Source organism: Eublepharis macularius, chromosome 1 (genome assembly GCF_028583425.1).
Source record: "Eublepharis macularius isolate TG4126 chromosome 1, MPM_Emac_v1.0, whole genome shotgun sequence".
NCBI classification, from domain to species: domain Eukaryota; kingdom Metazoa; phylum Chordata; class Lepidosauria; order Squamata; family Eublepharidae; genus Eublepharis; species Eublepharis macularius.
Window position 1 is genome coordinate 55,905,844 of NC_072790.1, and position 17,238 is coordinate 55,923,081.

At 44.5% G+C, this 17,238-nt stretch overlaps 1 protein-coding gene across 1 annotated transcript in view; it reads right to left on the bottom strand.

Annotated features, from left to right (window-relative positions):
• SNTG2 (syntrophin gamma 2) overlaps positions 1-17,238 on the bottom strand; it is a 439,152-nt gene that overhangs the window by 140,289 nt on the left and 281,625 nt on the right. Inside the window, exon 8 of the mRNA XM_054979235.1 lies at positions 7,930-8,021. Within this exon, the coding sequence (XP_054835210.1) occupies positions 7,930-8,021 (92 nt within the window). The remainder of the gene's footprint in view (positions 1-7,929; positions 8,022-17,238) is intronic.

The following is a 17,238-nucleotide window of genomic DNA, read 5'->3' on the forward strand; positions in this document are numbered from 1 at the left end:
TTTTTAAAAGAACAAAAAACTGAAATGACCCTTATTTAAAATTATATAATACAAAGAGTGGTTACAATACCTCCATCTTTAGAGAACACTTATTTTAGGGTGTTTCTGAGCTCTGTGCACAATGCTATTGTTGCAGGTGCTGTACCCATTCTTTTAATCATCTGTCTGTTCAAAAGAGATTTACTTTACTCTTTGTCATAGTCTGCTTGACATACAAGAGCCTTTTATATTGTGATGAAACTTGGGTTTATGCAATAAAAAAATGAATGTATCTATGTGCCTATGTTCCCTACCCTTCAGCATGCAGACAACCAGAATTTTTAATAGAATGCGCTTCCATGGAAGAAAAGAAAAAGAACTAAGCATATATACACTCGCTCAATACCCAAAACAATTGACTTTGTGCTCAAACAAAACCTGTAAAGACTTTGAACATTAAGAACAGCTGAAATTGCAAAAACAGACAAAACACTGAGAAAAGGTGAGAAAGTCTACCCATAACATAGGAAGCCTACTTGGAGCACTATATCTATTAAGACAGAAAATACGATTGCCATCCAGCATCACTGACCACAGTCCTTCAAGTACAGATGACCTTTTTACACACACAAAATGTGAGGAAGTGTTATGACAAGGAAGGCAACCATCATCCATCCATCCATCCATCCATCCATCCATCCATCCATCCATCCATCCATCCATCCATCCAAAACATTCATATGCTTCTTGAGGCAGATCAAAACATAAAATAAGATAAAAATAATAAAAACATAATATCATTATAATTATTGACATTAAAGGTTAGCCCTGTATCTACCGAGATTTTTGCTTATTTATCCCTCACTTCCAGGGATTCCTCTGATTTCCCAAAGGTATACCCCATCCCACAGCAGTAGCATCGGTGAAGAGCATTTGGGGATGCTGCCAGAGAAAATCATTCTGCTCCTTGTGTGTGTGAAAATCCTAGGCAGGATCCAACTAATAATCGATTGTAATACAGCTCACCAGGCCAATACCACACTTTCTGCATCAGAGAGTAAAACAGTAGTCAAAAAAGAAGTCTATAAAACTATTCACAGAATCCCAGATCAAAAAGTAAACTTAATACTTTCCAGTACCTGTTAAAATTAAATAGCAGGAACTTGGAAGAGAAAGCTCTGACAGGGAAATGCATAATATTGGCAAAACTGTATCCTTAATTTATACTGATTTTTATTTCTCTTTGATTTATCTGTGGTCTTTGTTCTCATTTTGGCCAGTTATTCAATTTGCACCACATAATTGTGCTTCTTCTATAAAATCAGTGTTTCTATCAAGCACAAAGCACATCTGCAGCAGGTAGAAACCTTCCTCAACAATTTTAGATAGCAGTCAATCACAGCATTTTTCCTGCATGCACAATTGTCTGACAGTGCCTGAATGGTATTTCCCCCCCCTGGACTTTGAAAAGAAACGTTGGTCATTTCCATTGAATGAACATTTTACTTTAACATTCCATTATATGTAGTTTTTCTTGTTCCTTTCAAATGTGACCATGTGACCAATCTTTGAGAGAGTCGTTTTTACCTTTGATTCAATTTACCTCCATTTCATCTGGAAAAGACTGAACTGTTTCACCTTCATTTGCCTTAGCCGCCATCTGCTCTTTGGCCTGTCTTAGTCACACCTTGATCCCTTCACTTCTTTCAGCTACTCCGCTTCTGGGATTATCCCATAAGACCATGTCAAGCCTTCTCTTATACTTGGCTCTGCTGACATCATTTCACAATTTCCTTCAGTACAGCCTACTTTTTATTATCCAAGTGCCTTAGTAGCTGTGTTACAGTCTGCATCACAACTAAGATTTCTTACCAAAGTATTATTTGTGATCTTCTCTCCTACTGTGCCACAATCATACTCACTTGTTCCATTCTCTCATCTCTCTCATCTCCACCCTTCTTGATTCAAGCTCTGTTCTTGTCGCAACCAAGCCAGAGGAAGCAGTCCAACTGAGGAACAGGCAGGCGAGTAGTCACAGCAAGCCGAGGGTCAGAGCCAAGGTGTCAGTCCAACAGAGGAGCAGACAGGCGGGAGTCCTACAAACAAGCCAGGGGTCAGAGTCAAGGAGTCTGTCAGATGGAGGAGCAGGCAGCAGGGAGAGTCTAGGAGGCAGGCCAAGGTCAGAGTCCGGTAAGTCATTCAGCAGGGCAAGGTACAAGGAGCTTCCAGGCACAGGGCTCTGGTTGCAGGGAGTGGTGAGCGAACTTGCTTCTACGCATGGCTTCTTCAGCTTCTCTCTCTTATACTGTCCTAACAAGGAGCAGGTGTTGTCTCTTTGCCTGATAGCTCCAGCTGGTGTTGAGCCTGCAAACGAGCACTCCTTCTCTGCTCCCACAGTGCTGCCTTCGCTTTATTCTTCCTCTTCTTTGCTGGCCCAGGGAGCTCAGGCTTCTCTTTTGCTCTGGGGGAGTCTTTGTTTCCACCAGCCTGCACAGAGGTTTCTGGCTGCTCCTGCTGAGTTTCCTCTGGAGCAGCAGCTGGCACTCGCTCCAGAGTAGACCCTGCTGGCTTTTCCATGGCTGGCTCTGGCTCCAGAGTAGACCCTGCTGACTCTTCCATGGCTGGCTCTGGCTCCAGAGTGGACCCTGCTGGCTCTTCCTGCTCGTCTTCTGAGGAGGACTCTGGGTCAAGAGGTAAGGTGACCAGTTGAGGCTGAGGCTGACTCACGAAAGTTCTCCTCGCCGAAAGTCCTCTTCCTACTATACGAAAGGCTAAGCATATTCAAGACAACTCACTCCTACACTAGTGTGCCACCAGAAGGCGCCGCTGTAGAGGGAAGCTCAGATGAGGCAGCCAGACCTTCAGAGAACACACCATGCAGGAAACCCATGCCGGGATCAGAAGAGGAGCAGGCAGCAATGCCCATGCCCCACCTTCACCCAGTTGCGATCAGGAGCTTAGCAGGAAGCAAAGCCTGCCCCTTGTTTTCACCTGGCTGGGATTAGGAGTGGAGCAAGTGGAAATGCTCATCTGCCCTTCACATATCTGGGATCAGGAGGGGGCAATGCCCACCCACCGCCTTCAACCACCTGGGATCAGATGTAGAGCAGGTGGCAATGCCTGCCCCCCGCCTTCACTCAGATGGGTTCAGGGGTGGAGAAGGTGGCAATGCCCACCCCTCTTCACCCAGCTGGGATCAGGAGTGGAGCAGGCGGCAATGCCCGCACCACACCTTCACCCAGCTGGGATTAGGAGTGAAGCAGGTGGCAATGCCTGTCCCCTGCCTTCACCCAGCAGGTGGCAATGCCCACCTTCACGCAGCTGAGATTAGGACCGGAGCAGGTGGCAATGCCCACCCCTCTTCACCCAGCTGGGATTAGGAATGGAACAGGTGGCAATGCCCACCCACTGCCTTCAACCACCTGGGATCAGATGTGGAGCAGGTGGCAATGCCCACCCCCCTTCACCCAGCTGGGATCAGGAGCGGAGCAGGCAGCAATGCCCACACCCCGCCTTCACCCAGCTGGGATTAGGAGTGGAGCAGATGGCAATGCCTGTCCCCCGCCTTCACCCAGCTGGGATCAGGAGCAGAGCAGGTGGCAATGTCCGTCCCTGCCTTCACCCAGCTGGGATCATGAACAGAAACAAGAGAGGGAAAAAACCCCTGCAAAGTCTAAAGCTTATTCAAAATTTACTAGAACAATTTAAAGTGGCAAGTACTCAATTTCTTATGTGCAACAACAATTCATAGTCAATACATATTGTGTAATAAACTCCACAGGTAAAGACTCCAAGGTACAAGGTAAGTCAGTTCAGCAAATAGCCTTGAAATATATCCAAGGTACAAGGTAAGTCAGTTCAGCAAATAGCCTTGAAATATAAACTTTTCTTTCTTTCTTCTTTCAGTTTGCAATGTGACCAGTGGATTGATGGTGATTGAATCCAGATGCCTAAAACCGGGGCCGGCTCTTTCTCATGCAGATTTTCATCCCCACGGACTTCCTCAGGGGCATGTCAGTATTGCACAGTGTCTTTTACAATTCTTTCATAGTACCTGGAGAGCGACGCTGGGATCAGGAGCAGAGCAGGTGGCAATGCCCGCCTTCACACAGCTGAGATTAGGAATGGAGAAGGTGGTAATGCCTGCCCCCCTAACTTCACTTGGCAGGGATCAGGAATGGAGAAGGTGGCAATGCCCACCCCCATCTTCACCCAGCTGTGATTAGGAGCAGAGCAGGTGGCAATGCCCGCCTTCACACAGCTGAGATTAGGAATGGAGAAGGTGGTAATGCCTGCCCCCTAACTTCACTTGGCAGGGCTCAGGAGTGGAACAGGTGGCAATGCCCACCCACTGCCTTCAACCACTTGGGATCAGATGCGGAGCAGGTGGCAATGCCTGCCCCTGCCTTCACCCAGATGGGCTTTAGGAGTGGAGCAGGTGGCAATGCCCGTGCTCCAACTTCACCCAGCTGGGATCAGGAGCAGAGCAGGTGGCAATGTCCATCCCTCGCCTCCACCCAGCTGGGATCAGGAATGGAGCAAGCGGCAATGCCCGCCCCCACCTTCACCCAGCTGGGATTAGGAGCGGAGTAGGTGGCAATACCTGTGTCCTGACTTCACCCAGCAGAGGTCAGAAGCGGAGCAGGTGGCAATGCCAGCCCCCACCTTCACCCAGCTGGCACCATGTCCCTCCAGAAGAAGTGCCATGGTGGGAAGTCCAGGCTGGGAGCAGCATGGGAGCAGGTGGCAATGCCCGCCTCCTGCCTTCACTCAGCTGGTATTAGGAGTGGAGCAGGTGGCAATGCCCACCCCCCCACCTTAACCCAGTTGGTATTAGGAGTGGAGCAGGTAGCAATGCCCACCCCCACCTTAACCCAGTTGGTATTAGGAGCGGGGCATGTGGAAAAGCCCACCCCCCACCTTAACCCCAATGGTATTAGGAGCAGAGCAGTTGGCAATGCCCACCCCTGCCTTAACCCAGTTGGTATTAGGAGCGGAGCAGGTGGAAATGCCCACCCCCTGCCTTAACCCAGCTGGTATTAGGAGTGGAGCAGTTGGAAATGCTCACTCCCACCTTAACCCAGTTAGTATTAGGAGTGGAGCAGGTGGCAAGCCCGCCCCCTGCCTTAACTCGGTATTAGTTACGGAGCAGCTGGCAGTTCCCACCCCCCACCTTCACCCAGCTGGCACCATGTCCCTCCAGAAAAAGTGCCATGGTGGGAAGTCCAGGCTGGGAGCAGGATGGGAGCAGATGGCAATACCCACCTCCTGCCTTCACCCAGTTGGTATTAGGAGTGGAGAAGGTGGCAATGGCCACCCCCCACCATCATCCATTTTGGATCAGGAGTGGAGCAGGTGGCAATGCCCAACTCACGCCTTCACCTAGCTGGGATCAGGCGCAGAGCAGGAGGCAGTGCCCTTCTCTTCAACCAGCTGGGATAAGGAGCAGCTGTAATAATACAAGGCGTCTGGCAAGGTGCACTCAATCAACTGCTCACCCAACAGCACCTGCCTAGTAGACTGGCTTCAATTAACTGGTAAATATCCAGGTAATGATAACAAAAGAGATTAGTTTCAGTGGAAAGTGAAAAAAATCTACCTTCAACAGGAGATGAACTCTTCAAAACTGATGAATGTTTTATTTCAAATATCACTGGTTAATAGTTGATGCTGGAGGACAAGCATTTAAACACTCAACAGGGTATATAAAAGTATTAAAATAGGTCATTTAGTGTCATGTTGTATTAATTCACTATCTTTAATTTTGTCAGAAGGATCATAAATATTTCAACAGTCCACCCCTTCCCTCAGCCGATAGACCCTTCTGGAATGTTTACACTAGCTACATCATTACAATTCTCTGAAAACTATAATCCATACACTCCAGCAGTATGTAACCTATGCCTGTGTGAGATCATTTTCAGTCGTCTTCTCTTCCCTTCCAACTGATGACATTGCATGGATTCCTATGTTTTCTCAACCAGTGTTTTGAGATAGTATGTGAGTGACTGACCATTGTTATGTACAATGGCTTGGATCCACTGGAATTATTCCTCAGTGAAAGGATTTCAACTGTAGAGCACAACTTTATGATCCCCTCTTTGCAGCAGCAAGAAATAACTCAAATTATTTTCCTGGGGATTCTCTGCCATGGGATGAGTGAAGCAAAAAAGTCTCACTCCATGGGTGGGAATCCTTGAATTTTGGAGACTCCAGTGGATCCAAATCATTGTAAAAGATATAAAATATAAAATGTTAAAAATATTTTTTATTCTAGCACTAGGATTTCACTGCTAGCATTTTGGCATTTAAGATCCACTTAAGATAAAGTACGTGTAAGTCATCTCTCCATTGAATTTTTTAATTCTGATATTCTGCCTTTAGAATCCAAAAGAATTTGGCAAACAACAACTGTTTAGTAGGACTCTGTGTGCAAAACAGAATGCTTGCTTGTCAGATAAGAGCTGGGACTGAGACTTTTCACAAATTATTTGGTATCACCAACTTATCTCACAGGACTGGAGACACAAGACCTCCATTTCAACCTTTGAGCATCTGAAGCAGTAGACAAAAAACAGTGCCTCTCCATATGGATATCAGTATCATAGTTGCAACTGTTGAAATGGTAATCTCATCTCAGTATCAGGGGCTATGCTAACGGACTTAAATCTGTGCTCCACTTCCATACTCCCACATTGTTGAAAGAGGCAGGTCAATGTAGGACCTAGTATGATAGTCTTTGAAAATGTCACAAGGTGCTATTTAAAAAGTAGGTCAATTTTGGAGGAAAGGAACACACAAGAGACAAAAAGCACTGCACAGTTTCACTGAACAAATGATGACATTTCTTCAGGGAGAAAATGCCTCTGGTTTTTGTTACTGACATTTTTCAACCTCTTCATCTGCTCGTTTTGATCATGGTTCCATCTGATAAATGCTTCCTTGTGCTTTTGCTTTCAACAAGCCACTTTAGAAGCTGGGGCCACTTTCTTTCCCAGACATTTGGAAATCTTGCCTTTTGATCTGGGGAACATGCACATCTTCCACTGTTCAAATCTTTTTGTGAGTGATGAAGGGAGGTTGTGACATTATTACATGGCCAGTTACAGGGGCGAGGGGTGTTGCGTCCTTTCTACTCTTTTTCTTGCTATATTTGTTTCAGATAGCATCTGTTTGCAAACATTTAGCATACATTTCTGCTCCCCCCAAAATACTTCCCTTGTTCTCAGTTTTATTATCAACTTCTAATGTCCGGAATCTCTCTCCTCTCTTGCTTTGGCATACACATGTCATTCTAACCATAATGTACAGTGACAAAAAATGAAGAAGTAAAGTTTTCAATAACAGTAATACACGACATTATAACACCTTCCCCATCATCTGATGAATGAAGAAGTAGTTACAAACATACACATCCTAAAGTTTTGCAAAACTTGACCCACTGATCTGAACGCATCCCTTCAGCTGTGAAAGATCACCAGACAAATGCTTGAGAATCTCCATGTTTGGAAGCAGCAAAAACATTTACCTGGCCCCTAAGTCAACTGAAGCTAAACCAAAAAAACATTTGAAGTAGTTATTTTTAAAAGTAAGAATATAACAATTGTTCCTAAATCCAAGTGAAAATAGAACTGGGTGTCATATGCTTGTGATAACAAACATATCAATCCAAATCTTGGAATTCTCTGCCTACAATTTCACATGTATATTAAATAATAATTTAGTACCTGCTCAGCAGATTAAAGAGCTGTCATCTAATCACTGCAAATCTAGATCTCTTGCTAGTTGCTACCACACTCTAGCCCTCCAAGACCGGATTAACTTTTGTTTAGCTCTTTTGCAGATGTTGCTGTAATCATCCTTGATACTTGTATATTGATGTGGAACACACCTGTTCTTCTGCTATTGCATCACATACCATATATGCAACTAGTAAATTAACTCACTCACTGTATTTGTAGAGTTTCCATTTAAATGTAAACCACTGTCAAAGAGAGGGGAGGAAGCACCACTGCTGTGATCACTGGATGGTCCGGGAGAACCTGCAATGTGGCATTAAAAAACTGCTTTATACTTGTTATACTATATTAAGCAAACAACAAATAAATAACATGATATAGAAAGAATTGTTCATGTATAAAAATAATTAGCAATTGCTATTGATCATGAGCCATATATTTCTTAATAACAACAGCAAAATTGTATACAAAAACATCAGTCAGTTCACTGTATAGTAAAGTTGCCTAAGATCAAACATAATAGTTTATACTGCTGTCCATGCAACAAAATGCACTGGACAGCAATTTAAACAATTATTAGCTTTTTACTTTAAGCATCTTTGCAGTTGTGTTCATGTGCTCCCTCAAATTATCAATGAGTATACATACCAATTATCTAGTTTCAAAAGTATTTATTTATTTTACTTTTTTGTTTTCCCAATGGTTTGAGACTGGTTACAAAAATAAAAGCAACAAAAACAAAATGACTAAATACATACACTTTCACACATTTTACAAGTCAGCCAAAACAGGCAATTATTCCAGAAGGCATTAAAGCCAACCTTTAATGGAGCTAAGCTGAGGAAAAATCTCCACGAATGCTTCTCTGCACACTTTTTGGTGTTCAGAACTGGCACATGGATGTAGTCTTGTTTGGTCAAAAGAGTTAGGCCTTCTGGCAAGAGTCTAATGCATTATCATTAAGCATTGCTAGTTCAGCATTCTAATTGCCCAGGTGCTATAGTGTTGTTACAGGAGTTTCCAAGGTCAGGGAGGTAAGGCCGAAGTGTCCCCATTGAGGTGGTGAGGTGGACGCTGCGGGCGCCTGGGTGCTGGAAGGGGTGCTGGGGGTGGAGGCGCATGGCATGGAGCTGGCATGCTTGGCTACAGCCAGCCACCCCCGTGCTGCTGCTGCCGCCGCTGCCACTGCCACACGCCCCTGGCCAGGTGCAGCAGCCACAGTCCAGGCACGGCAGGTGGCCAGGGCAGCATACGGATCACGAGCAGCCTCCGTGCACCACCCCAGCCACCTGCCGGCCAATGGGCCTGGCTTTTGCTGCATGATGATGTCATCACACAGTCCGGGGGTGCATGCGTGCTGTGCGCGCGCATGTGGGGATTGCCGTGGGTGCCAGAAACCCTGGCACCGATGGTGAGTGTCCCAGCTAATTAGGATTATTTAACCCATCTGTGGTTCTCATGGGAGATGGTACATGCTCATCAGGGGTGCTATGTGGGTTTGATGTAACTGCAGAACGCCAACCTCACATGACTTTGTAGGGTACGGATTCGCTGGTGGGATCTACCCACGTTACTAGGCAACTGGGCATAAACTGGAAAGGTCACTTATGTGTTTTGCTTTGAGCACTTGTTGCTGACTAAGAATGTCATACCTGCAATGTATTGTTATGACTAAGATTGGCAAAGACTGCCTGGTATGTATAGTGTTAGGAGTCGGACTGGCTAGATTTCTATTGTCTCATCTATTCTTCTTGCATACTTTCCAGATAGATTGTTTTACGCACACATTTCAATAAACAAAAAAACAGAGATGTTCTGAGAGACTTATGGTGGTTGAGGAGGGCGAATTCTCCTGCTGGCTCTGCTTGGGGGAGGGACAAAGTGCTCCCCCTGTTTTCAGCTGTCCAGTTAAAGAACACGCCCCTCTGCCCCATAGAAATTGAATATTTAGGAGTGATCCTATATTGAGTGCTGCATCTTGAATTGTTTTATCTTAATTGTAATTAATGTTTTTAGCTTATATTATGATTGTTTTATTATGGTGTTGTTATCTGCTTTAAGCCTGCTTGCAGGGAGAACAGGCTACAAATTCAATAAATAAATAAATTCAGCACTAACATAAATAAGTTCCTAGGCAGATTTGACCCAGATATCTTTGTAACCTTTTAGTGGAGACTCAGCTGATTCAGGTAAAATCTGGTAAAGTCCGGGGCTTGTTTTCCCCTCGACACCAGGGCTTAATTGGTGAAAATGGTGGCAGCCTATCCCCATACTCGGTAAGAATTGGGACTTTGACCCCTGATTCTGTTGGCTCCTGGGCCCGTGGGGCCCCCTTTCTTCTTTTTCTCTATAATTAACAGCACTGTCTCCATGGTATTCTTGACTGGCCTGAAAAACAAAGGCTTAGAAAGCAGACTGTATACACAGAGGCAGACCATTAACATTATTTCAGCTCAAGAAAAACCTTCATCTTGAACTGTAGCCATTAAGTGATAGGAAACTAGGGCAAATGCATTGGGAAAATATGGCTGGATATAACCATCTTAACCACAAGCCAACAAGCCTATCAACAGAGTAGCCATCTAGGGACAATTCCCAGGAGTTCAAAGATCCATCTGCTCTTGTAGGCCTCCACAAACAGACCAACTTAACTGGCTCAGTGTACTCAGAAAGTAATAACTATGACATCTGTGTTATCTTGGCAGCACAAGTAAGGGGATAAATCCAGCATTCATACTGAAAGATGAACATCGTTGAGGTCAGGTGGTCCTCGGTCCCACCTAAAGGAATATCTTTGATTTTTTATGTTTCAGCTCTAAGCAGCTTCATATATTTAGGGATAGGAAAAGAATGCTATAACGCTCAGTAACAGTGTTTATATCTTGTATGTCTTTAGGAGGCTAGACCCACACCTTCCTTATGTCATGTGTTCTATGCATGAAACAGCTGTTATTATCATTTTTGTTAAGTTGCATCATTTAAGCCAGTTGAGACCTGTGCGTTGAGACCCAAAATTGGGTCTCAAAGCCTCTGAAAGAGGGTTATTGGTCAGCCGTCTTTAATGGTGGCTCCTGCTCCTTGCACACTTCTCTCTGAAAGAGGGTTATTGGCCAGCCATCTTTAATGGTGGCTCCTGCTCTTTGCACACTTCTCTTCCTCCTCACCAGTTTCTTAGATTCTTGCCTCCCTAATGAGGGGGGAAGCTGTCTGGGAACTAATAACTTTACAATAGTAGGTGGGGAAAGGGTGGGGAGGCTGGAGAGTAGGTGGGAGCTGTTCAGCACATGGGAAAACAAAAGGAGGAGAGAAATGTGTGTGCAGACATAGGCTCTGATTTGACACTGATCCTTCAGCAGCCTAACCTCTTGCCCAGCCCCCAGAAGTGCTGTGGGAGATGTACTGCACTGAGCCACATGCCACCCATTTGCTGACATCTACCATCTTCCCACATATCTCCAACTCAGCGACCCCCCACCCCCACACCTTCTAAATCTCTTGGGCCAGCCCTGGATGTTCACCTTATGAAATATATTTGGCATTGTGGGAAACCGTATCAAAAAGATTGGGAAACACTGCTTTAAGCTTCAGACGTGTTTGTTATAGACCCATTTTCGAGCTTGAGAGGAAACACATCATCTTTGAGATGATAAAAAGCAAGAGATCAATCCATATATCATCATCATCATAACTCTCCAAACATTCTTTGTACCTTTCCTTTTAATTTGCAACTGTACCACAAACATAACGATTAAAATCAAAGAGTCCAGTAGCACCTTTAAGGCTAACTTTATTGTAGTATAAGCTTTCGAGAATCACAGTTCTCTTCGTCATGCATCTGACAAAGAGAACTGTGATTCTCGAAAGCTTATGCTACAATAAAGTTGGCTAGTCTTAAAGGTGCTACTGGACTCTTTTTGATTTTGCTACTACAGACTAACACGGCTAACTCCTCTGCATAACGATTAAAGTCTCCTATTTCTTAATATTCCCAAACTGAAATGTTTCTTTCATAGGGCTGCCATCTCCAGGTTGCGAAATTCCTAGGGATTTGGGGGTGATGCTTGAGGAGGGCAGGGTTTGGGGAGGGGAGGGACATCAGGAGAGTCCACATTCCAAAGCAGCCATTTCCTCCTGGGGACTGATTTCTGTTGTCTGGAGATCATTTGTAATTCTGGGATCACCTGGAGATTGGCAAGCCTACTTTTTCATGCTTGAAATGTGTTAGGTGCATACGGCAGATGATTATGTTGCTGCCAATCCAGGTTCTACAAATAAATTATTATGAATAAATATGTTTCCAAAAGCATATAAACCAGTTGTGTTTTTTAAAAATACTTCACAATATTTAATACAATTTAAATATTGTTTCTATATTTCCATCAACATTAAATTGTCAAAGGCTTTCACGGCCGGAGAACGATGGTTGTTGTGGGTTTTCCGGGCTGTATTGCCGTGGTCTTGGCATTGTTGTTCCTGACGTTTCGCCAGCAGCTGTGGCTGGCATCTTCAGAGGTGTAGCACCAAAAGATAGAGATCTCTCAGTGTCACAGTGTGGAAAAGATGTGGCAGGTCATTTATATCTACTCAGGAGGGGTGGGATTGAGCTGAGTCATCCTGTAAGAGTTTCCCAGGGTGTGGAATGCTAATGGCGGGAGGCTTCACTGTATCCTGAGGAGGCTCTTTTGCATATGGATTGGTGCTTGATGTGCTAATCTTATCTGCAGGGCTATTGTCGGGTGTAGAGTGTTTTGTTAGCCTGGTGTTTTTCAGAACTGGAAACTATGCTCTGTTCATTCTTAAGGTTTCTTCTTTCCTGTTGAAATTTTGCTTATGCTTGTGAATTTCAATGGCTTCCCTGTGCAGTCTGACAAAGTAGTTGGAAGTGTTGTCCAGTATTTTGGTGTCCTGGAATAAGATACTGTGCCCTGTTTGAGTTAGGCTATGTTCAGCCACTGCTGATTTTTCCGGTTGTCCAAGTCTGCAGTGTCTTTCATGTTCTTTTATTCTTCTTGTCTGGATGCTACGCTTTGTGGTCCCGATGTACACTTGTCCAAAGCTGCAGGGTATACGGTATACTCCTGCAGAGGTGAGGGGGTCTCTACTGTCTTTTGCTGATCGTAGCATCTGTTGTATTTTTCGGGTGGGTCTGAATACTGCTTGGAGGTTATGCTGAATACTGCTTGGAGGTTATACAATTCACAATGGAGAAAGAAATCGAGGGAAAACTCCCATTTCTGGACACCTTGGTCATCCGCAGAGCAAACTTTCAGTTAGGTCACAAGGTCTACAGGAAACCAACTCACACTGATTGGTACTTACACAAAAACTCCAATCACCACCCCCGACAGAAAAGAGGCATAATGAAAACATTAGTGGATCATGCAAGACGGATATGTGAGCCACAGTTTCTCAATGAGGAAATTAATCATCTAAACCACGCACTTCAGGCAAATGGCTACTCTAGAAATGAAATCCGAAGAGCAATCAAACCCAGGATGAATCAAACGACCAAGGATAAACAGTCTCCTACAGGAAAAGTGTTTTTGCCATATATCAAAGGAATTACTGATCAGATGGGAAAGCTTATGAAAAAGCATAACCTCCAAGCAGTATTCAGACCCGCCCGAAAAATACAACAGATGCTACGATCAGCAAAAGACAGTAGAGACCCCCTCACCTCTGCAGGAGTATACCGTATACCCTTCAGCTGTGGACAAGTGTACATCGGGACCACAAAGCGTAGCATCCAGACAAGAATAAAAGAACATGAAAGACACTGCAGACTTGGACAACCGGAAAAATCAGCAGTGGCTGAACATAGCCTAACTCAAACAGGGCACAGTATCTTATTCCAGGACACCAAAATACTGGACAACACTGCCAACTACTTTGTCAGACTGCACAGGGAAGCCATTGAAATTCACAAGCATAAGCAAAATTTCAACAGGAAAGAAGAAACCTTAAGAATGAACAGAGCATAGTTTCCAGTTCTGAAAAACACCAGGCTAACAAAACACTCTACACCCGACAATAGCCCTGCAGAGAAGATTAGCACATCAAGCACCAATCCATATGCAAAAGAGCCTCCTCAGGATACAGTGAAGCCTCCCGCCATTAGCATTCCACACCCTGGGAAACTCTTACAGGATGACTCAGCTCAATCCCACCCCTCCTGAGTAGATATAAATGACCTGCCACATCTTTTCCACACTGTGACACTGAGAGATCTCTATCTTTTGGTGCTACACCTCTGAAGATGCCAGCCACAGCTGCTAGCGAAATGTCAGGAACAACAATGCCAAGGCCACGACAATACAGCCCGGAAAACCCACAACAACCAACATTAAGAAAAGCGTAATTTCAACATTACTTACATACAACAATGTTGTTGTATAAATTAAAGGTTCTCATTTTGTTTAGGTGGGTATAGAAAAACAGACTTTAGAGCAACAACCTAATCTTATATGCTCAGTATGTTAAATAAGGTCAATGGTTTTACTTCCAAGTAAATATACATAGGGTATATACTACCCCAGTGTAATGGGATAGGAGGGAAACTGACAGGAAAAATTCTGTTATCTGGAATTCGGTGGATAGTCTGGAACTATTATGAACATAGTAACTGCAAAAAGCTTTAAAATGCTTCCTTAACATATTTGTCGGTCTTTTTAAAAAAAATTCCATCTCAGTTTCATTCATATTACAAACAACTGATCATATTGCTTCGAAAGTTGTTTTTGCTGGCTAGGACACATTGACAATAAACATCATTCTTCCTTTTCTATCACTCAGCACAAATAGGTTTTTTCTATTTCTGATTTACATTGGTATGCTTAAAATCCTTTTCAAACATACGGAATGGAATGGCAAGTTCTTCAGTATTCTAACCAATAATGCTTGTTAAAGAGTGTTAATAAGCTGGGAAAAACTTTCATCCTTCAATCAATTTTCAGCTCCAGCATTTCATCAAGTCTGACATATACAAGCAACATTTAAAACTCTAATCAACAGGAAGAAGAATCGTTCATCCAGTGCTAGCACACACTAAACCACACCACGTTAATGGACAAAAGCTGCACACAACTGCCTCTCCTTCCTTCTTCTTTCAGCATCAACACACACACAAAAACTCAGAGATATGCAGAAAGCCAAAATGACTCATATAGGAATCTTACTTTTGTGTACCAATACTGAACTGTTTAAAGAATTAGTTCATATAGTCAGCAGAGATGATAGGTATCCGTCAATACTCTTTGTTACAGAAACCTATACAGCAACATCTCAAAAGACATGTGTCAAGTCTCCGTGCCCATAGAGTTTGGAGAAAAGGGCACTGATATCATGGAAGGGGATCATCCCATTTATAAGTGGCTTAATCATGGAGGCCATCGCTGTCCTTGCTCTACAGTAACCAGGTTTCAAAATACTGTATTCAGTTAACCTTCCCTTACAATTTAACAACAATGACAACAAAAGCATTCTGTTTGCTTCAACATAGAATCTGGCTGAAATAAAATGATGATGTGTCCAGGGTCCGCAGCATGGCCCCCGGACTTGCCGGGAGGAGAGGACGGGAGACAACCAGGAGACAGCTGCCCAGCCACCCCAGCAGGCCCCCAGGGCCTGGATCTACCTACACAGGAGGGAGGGAGAGAAGCCTTACCTACTCAAGAGGGAGGAAGAAAAGCACCCAAGCCTCAGAGGGTTATAAGGTGTGGGTGGAGGCCAGCTAGTCCCACCATCCAGTGGGAGTCTAGGGGGCCAGGCAGGGAGAGTAGGGTCAACCCAGAGGGGGCCAGAGCAGAGGGAGAGGGCAAAGGCATTGTGGACAGACAGACAGACAGCAGCTGACCAAGCAGAGACCTTACCAGCCAGGGAGGAGAAACAGCCACAGCAGCTCAGAGCCACACCCCAGCCTACAGCCCAGTTAGAAGGCAATAACCTGGCTCAGGGGATACCAGGAGCAAAGCAACTCCAGGTGGAGCTGCTGGATGTACTCTGTTGGAAAAACTGGGCAGCCAGCCAAAGAGCCACAGCTGGGCCTGCCTTCAGCAATCAGCTCAGCCAGAGAGGCTTGACAGCCAACCAACGAGACACAGCTGTAGCTGGCCAACCGCAGCCAAATTAGCTACCCCAGCTGCAACTGCTTGAGGCAGCTCAGGATGATGCTGGAAGGCAAAAGAGGAGTGTGGCCTGGCAAGTGGAGCCTGGGATGAGGGGTAAGATATAAGGAAAGTCCACTCATAGGGAGTGAGTGAGTGAGTGAGAGAGAGAGAGAGAGAGAGAGAGAGAGAGAGAGAGAGAGAGAGAGAGAGAGAGAGAGAGAGAGGAGGTAAGTTGATGAAGGAGGAGATTGAGGGGGATGCTGGGAGCTGGCTGAGCAGGCCAGCGAGTGGACTGAGAGGGAGTCTGGGTGATGTATACTGCCCCTTCCTTCCACAGAGCACCGTCCTGCAATATCCCTGACACCCCTCTGAAGTCAGAGCCAGGTATGCTGGTGCTCCGCCCAGTGGTACCTGCAACAAGCCCTGACAACATTTGTTTCCTTCCTATCAACATAGTAGGCCTGCAAAGTGTCATGGCTCCTACAGCATACGATGTAATTATATTTTTATCTTACTCTTCCCCCATGGAGCTCATGAGGGGATATCTTATTCTCCCCTCCTCCATTTTTCCCTCAGAACAACTCTTTGAGAGAATGACAGACCAATGGTCACCCAATGAGTTTCATGGCCAAATGAAAATTTGAGTCTGGGTCTCCCCAGGTCCAGTTCAGCACTACACCATATTGGTTCTGCGGAAGCCATTGGGAATGTTTCTTTTCCTGTCATTCCAGAAATGTGGAAAAGCACTATTCTGAAGGCCATTTGATTGAAGGCATTTTTATCTTCTTGTACTGAAACTGGACAGTCTGTTTCTTGTTTACTTTGAAATTCAAAATACACATTTGTCTGTGCCAAAAAAAGAAGAAGCCCCCGTTACATTTTTGACAGTATTTTCATCTTTCTCAAGTCTGGCAGTAAAACTTAATTAGTGGACCCTAGGGTTAGAAATTCCCTACACAAACCAAATTTCAAAATATTTTAAATAGCTGACATGGCAATCTGTTCCCAATTTAATGGAATTATGTTTTTTTTTTAAAACACACTTGTTAAAATTTTGTATTAATTGTAGCACTGAGCCAAACTAGGTGCAGATAACTCTTATTGTTTTCAAAAGGAGATACACAAACTCTCCTGGACACTGCAGTAACCTGACACTCTGCAGCTGATTAGGATCTGCTTCCCTGTGACACTATTCCACCTTGTGTGTGCCTAGCACTACCATAGGGTATGGCTAGTTGTACCAGTCTTTCTCACCCAATCTGTCCTCGCTCTTGATGAAAAAGACCTACATGATCTCACTCCTGTAGTTGTTGTATTTATATATACATTGTAGCTGTGTGGATCAACAGCAAAAGGAAGAGGATTAGGTATCAAGATGAATGTACACAGATCAGGAGAGGGAGGGCATGATGGGA